The sequence below is a fragment of the Netta rufina genome (genome assembly GCF_964035555.1).
Source record: "Netta rufina genome assembly, chromosome: 13".
NCBI classification, from domain to species: domain Eukaryota; kingdom Metazoa; phylum Chordata; class Aves; order Anseriformes; family Anatidae; genus Netta; species Netta rufina.
The window spans coordinates 6,726,305-6,732,304 of NC_140136.1; the positions used below are offsets into that span (position 1 = coordinate 6,726,305).

The 6,000-nt window shown below is 38.0% G+C and overlaps 1 protein-coding gene across 1 annotated transcript in view; it reads right to left on the reverse strand.

Annotated features, from left to right (window-relative positions):
- Window positions 1–5,318, reverse strand: part of LOC311214308 (hypoxanthine-guanine phosphoribosyltransferase-like) — a gene marked incomplete at both ends in the record, with an annotated part of 42,042 nt that extends 36,724 nt beyond the window's left edge. Inside the window, one exon of the mRNA XM_084294819.1 lies at window positions 5,220–5,318. Coding sequence (XP_084150945.1) covers window positions 5,220–5,318 — 99 coding nt within the window. The remainder of the gene's footprint in view (window positions 1–5,219) is intronic.
- Between the last annotated feature and the right edge of the window lie 682 nt (window positions 5,319–6,000).

Genomic DNA, 6,000 nt, shown 5'->3' on the forward strand with positions numbered 1-6,000 from the left:
CATTTCCACATGCATGTATGTTTGTGACTAACAGTTAAACAAATGTATTGTTTGTTTGTATTTGGCTCTTAGCAGTACATAGGCTTTGTGTTTCTGTAAAGATAGTAATTAGAAAATCATACTGCTACTGTTGTGCACTTGCTTTAAAACTGTGTGATGATTATTATCTGTGGTGCAAAATCACCATAATTATATACTCACTTCCTTCAGCGTAAATAAAATCTGAATTCATCTGACTAATGAAATCTCAGTCCAGCAGACATTTAAGCTTTAAAGTCCATGAAGATATTTGTTTGCTTGCATTAAGTATACATTCAAACGTTCTGGGGACTATGAATTGACTTCAAAAAATGTAAATTCACACAATGGTTGAGCTGTGTCTAGTCTTGGTTAACTCCAGCTCACTGTGCTATGGAGTTGCCATAGCAGCTTTTAACTGGAATACTGTCAAAACAAATATATAAAAGCAAAGTCTTGTAGCATCTTCAGAATAATTAGCAGTAATGTCACAACCATGGTAAAGTTTAAAGTATATATTTTCTTATGTTCCCCCAACATGCTGTTAGATGCTACATTTCACCACCTTTCTTGGCAATTCCAGCAGCATTTCAAAGTAAAACTTACCTATCCATGAGAAAAGTAATGCTTGTTACTGATCAACTGGACCAGAAGGAAAAGGCAGAAGTACAATATCAGAGTGTAAAACAGAACAAGGATACATTACACTAATTATGTGGAGATGTTAACTATATTACTTTGCTTTCATTTACTCATCTACTATGTTCATGCTGGAAATTTAGATGGGCAAGGAGTCCTCTCTTTGCTATATACCAATCTCAGCTGAATATGGAACAAAATTCACCTTTTACTGATGTCAGTCATAAGAGCTTTGTTTATTTATTTGAAAATACCACACCTACCATGCCAACCAAGGTAGCATAGACACAATGAGGGTGATGAGCCAGGACCCTTTCCCTATGCATGGCTACTGCGAGGGCTCATGTGGCTCACGCAAGAGCAAGTGACTTCCTAACACTGGAGCATTCCTGATTGCATGTAATACCATGCATATTCTACTCCTGTTGCTGAAATTTATTTGCCATTGTGTAACAGAGGATGCCTGCAGCTGGGTTACAAAACAGAAGGAGTTGTTAGATGGCTGTTAGAAGAGCGGAAGCCACTTCCTTCTTAAGTCTGTCAGGAAAGGCAGCAAATATGCCTGAGGCCAGACAGAATGTTCTGTGGGGCTGATCTGGCTTGCAGACCATGTTTTAGTCACTAACTGTTGCATTTCATTTATTATCCTACTAAGTTATGCTTATATTCATGCTTTTATTCTTATCCTAATACTTCTGAGTTCAGCCGCTTGCTTAGGAAAAACAAAACTGCATGTATCTAAGGATTCTGCACATAAGAATCCATCACATTATTTTGTTCTTTTTAAAATGTCATATCCTAGCATAATGAATGGGTTTCCATACCAAGAGTGAGCTAGTTCTACTTAATATCCAGGTGATCATCATTATTACAAATTCTTTTTATTCAAAGAAAACCACATTGCCATGCAGATTGCTAGTGCAGCATTTATTGGAATTATCATCTTTCCAGTTATGCATGTATAAGATGTTTGCTCAGTTTGCTTCAAGAATGTCTTGTTTTGCAAGTTCACACAAATCACCAGAAATGGCTCTCTTAAAACATTCATCAGAAGGGAAATGGTGATAACAGATGAATGCTTTTATAAACCTAGCTGGGGACAAAATCAGCTAACGGCAGCTTGGAACAGAGCAGATGCAGCTCAGATGGGAGTCTCTGGGCAAAGTTCACAGATCATATCTATGGGTGGATAAGTTACAGGCAGAGCTCAGTTCTGCAGAGGGCACGTGCTGAATGCTGGAGCCAAAGATGCTCAATGCAATGCTTAGGACCTAGTGTACTTGCCCATTCACACTTTTACATTTTTATTAATGAGAATGCTACCAGGTGGCTACCAAATAACTACCCCTTCATAACAAAGCAGGGTTGCTGCATGTGAGGCATTCTCCCCCTCACATCATCCTTTTATATTCTATAATACCATAAAGGGTAGGATGAGTTGTAACATACAATATCATTCTAGTCAAAGAAGAGAACAAAGTTTAGGTCTTGAAGACCTAAAGATACAGAAGACAACATTTTAAGAGGTATTTAATGGTCCAGTTTTGAAGGCCCAGCTTTGAAAGGCATATAAAACTGCTGTTACAGAACTAACAGTATTTTCAAAACCAACAATGGTATCTAATACAGAGAAATTAGGAAACTGGGCACTTACAGAATCTTACTACCTATGTAACTGAAATTTCAGGTCCTTAAGTTCCTTAAACATCTGGCCTTAAGTGAACTGGGAACTAAAGTGATCCTGGTTTTCACAAGAGCTTATACTCCAAAATCACTTAGATGAAGCCATATGACCATAAAGAGTGTTAAAGAGAACAAAAATACAGTCTGATGCATTCTCAGCAGAATATATAAAGAAGCCTAAAAAAGCTGTAACTATAATTATACTGAATTACTGTTTGGGTAGGTACTGGGAAAAAAAAAAAAAAAAAAAAAAAAAAAAAGGCTTGATGCATGAAGGCTTTATTATCTGTATTTTCAGTTTGCTGCCTTTGATTTTTCACTTTAACTTTTTCATTTTACTTTGAACTCAGTTTATGTACACTATTTCAAAATTTTCAGTAGATTTCATTTTGAAGTGGAAGTTCAGTTGTTATGCAGCAATCTCTAAGAACATATATGTGTCAAGACAGAGTCTGAAGAGTCAAATACCCTTTAGATCACAGCACGATCTTATCTAAACCTGAGTCCAATGGAAATCAAGAGGAAAGCTGCATAAAGCTGGACTCATTAATGGTACTGGTTTTCAGAGACTTAAATCTTGCTACATTGCAAAAAACAGTTCAGTTTGTACAAGAGTTCAAACCAAATACAGACTGTTATCATTTTCAGTCATCTGGAAAGGAAAATGCTCTTAATGCAATCCCAGTAAAGGATATTCTCTTGAGTTTTCTTGTTCAAGCTACTGTAGCTTGTTTACATTTCCAAAAGAAGCTGTGTGAAATGTTTCACGTACAAAGTCAAACCTTTAACGAAGTTTAAGGTAGGACTTCTGTTGTATTTTGATGTGTTTTAGGAAAACTTAACACTTGAACAGTAGGAACTCCTGGATCCTGCTCCCTTTTCTCCTCTGTGTGCTAGTTACTGCAAGAAGTGTTAGACTTACAAGGCATTTATACTATAAAAATCAAAAGAAAAATATCCAGCAGGTCAAGGCATGGAAAACAGTAACAAACACCTGCTGCTTCTACATATGGATAGATTTTTCACTTAAGTGGAAATCACTTAGCTGAGAATCAAAGCACTGGTCAAAAGCATGTCAGAGTAGTTAAAACCAGAAAGGCTCATAGAAATGTTTTATGAGAAAGCATGTAGCTTAAAGTGTTGAACTTTCACAGATAAATGTGCAGAATTAGTTAGCTATTTTGTCTCTTTCATTTGCTAATCAATTTTCCCCACTACCAGCCTATGACAACTAGTAGGCCTGCACATTTGTTTCATATGGTCAAAGAATGTTTAACCCCCTACTGACCCCCTAGTGTTTGCTCTCCTTCCCTCAAGGCACGGAAGACTTTAAAGTAGAAAACTGATGAATGAAAAGAATTAATCTCTTGGGGGCTTTTGTCATGAAAGCTTGAAAGGGGATCAGAACAGTCTGACATGTTGACAGCTGAAGTCAAGAGGAAAATTATGATATAACACAGCAAGTCAAAAATGTTATGTGCCATTGTATCCAAAAGGCAAACAAAGTATACATAGTGCCTTATTTCTTTTTTGATTGCTTTTGCTACTGGTAACAACAGTAAATTCTATACTGGATCCAGCAGTTTTGGTTCATAGCAGCAGTCCTTTGAAAAAATGGAGGGTATTCACTACTGCTTTCTAAGAATAAGCTTTCGAGCTGCTCGGAGATGGGGGTAACATGTAAATGAGCATCTTCTGGCTCATGTCTTATCCCTTTTACAGTCAATGATGGATCTTTGGTTGCTGCTACTACTCAGGACAATGTTGTTTGTGCTTTGTCCTATTCTGACTAGCTTACTTTGTTTGGAAGTTGTAAGGCTTCAGTATGATAGATTTCAAATTTCCTCCCTAAATATATGTACAGAGTCCCCAACTCCCTATGCCAGTGGTGATATACTTTGCTGTATGAGGTTGATTTTTATTAATATACTGTTGCTCAAATACTTTTTCAGCTATTTTTACTAGTAACTTGAATTAATGATTTGCTTTGCAACCCTAGAAATGAACAAGACCAGAATGAATTTGTAAATTAAATGAGATTAAAAGGTTTTGCACAAGAAAAAAAAATAAATAAATAAATAAAAAACTTGTGTACATTTGCATTCAAAGATTCAAAGGCAATAGCCATATTTTTTTGTCTTTGTTTTAGGCTCTTGAAATGATCATTAGGATGAACAAAAAGGTATAAAAGTATAAAGGTATAAACTACAGCAAAAATAACACAATTTTGGTCCTTCTGTGCTTCTTCCTTTTCACTTTGCTCAGCATGGAGAGCCAGCATGGCCACAGCTATGTTCAACAGCTACTGGTCAGTGATCCCAAATCCAGATATATTTTCACAGTGGTATTTTAAATCTGTGGCTGAATTTCTGGTTAGCATAATTTTAGTAGTCTCCTGAGCTCTCAGCTGGCTTTGCCAGCTAGGGCAAATTGGGAGACATTGCTCTGAGTTTCCAAATTATATGACAGCGAGCCAATGTGAATTTTTGCTTATGATTCTGGTAGATGAGTTTCTATTTACAGGCAAGTATGTGAGAATAAAGCCTCTAGTTTATTAACAACGGGACAGCCTGCTTGCCAAGCGAGCTGGGGAGGCCATGCAGCCCCGTGACTATGGTGTATGAGCAGAACCATGCAGGACCACGCAGAGTGACACAGAATCACACAGAACCACACAGGACCATGCAGAACCACATACAACCATGCAGAGCTGCGTCCTGACTTGCCTTTCTGCATGAAACTTTGGCCTTCCAGAAATGAAAGAACTGTCAGTCAGTAATATGTAGTGATACCATTGTCATTGCAAGGCAAGTCTTTGAGAAACCATGGAAAAGATTGCCCTTTTCCACTGGAAAATGCTGAGGTGAGGGCAGTGCTACCTGCTCGCAGGGCCTGCCAGCGGGGCGAGGTGAGCGCATCCCCGGGGAGCCAGCCAGGGTGCTGGGCCGTGTGTCCTTCTGGCCAGCAGGTGTCCCCATTGTCCCAAAGAAATGGAGCTGACAGTGTATTTAACTTGATTTAATTAAGTTAAAACGCTACTTAACAATAGGAATTAAGCAGCTCACTGTGAAAGAAGAGAGTTCAGAGTGCTCACGTTTCTGCTCAGGCATTGCTGCCTATAACTGACACTGGTTATTGTAGCTAGCTAAGCAATGATACAAGTAGCTGACACAGGGGGAAGTATCTTGGAAATAAGAGAAATGGTCAGTGAACAATGAACCACCTAGTCTAATCCTGGGCTGAATTTGAAGGCTAAATCATCCTTGAATATATGTTCCCAGGCATATATCGAAGGGGAAAACTGAAATCAGCAAAATGGGATAAGCTTTCAAATTTTTGTTTAGTAAGACAGCTGAAAAGAGTCTAGAGTTCATCAGCTGAAATCTGGTCTTTGAATTTTCTGTCTGGAAATACAGAATGTTCGCCTTCTAAAAGCTATTGAAGAGGTGATACCTATTTGCTTTTGAAGTATAGTTTAAAATCAGTTTTATAATCTGTTCTTTTTGTAAAGCAAAACACATAGACCTGGACTATAACCCTGCAATCATCATGAGGAAGGGCACCACAAATATCTCTATTGCATTATAAGCCCAATTCACAGTCTGGCCACATAACAGTGTCTAATCACCTCCCCTAATCACAGGGTGCAGTGAAGTAGGT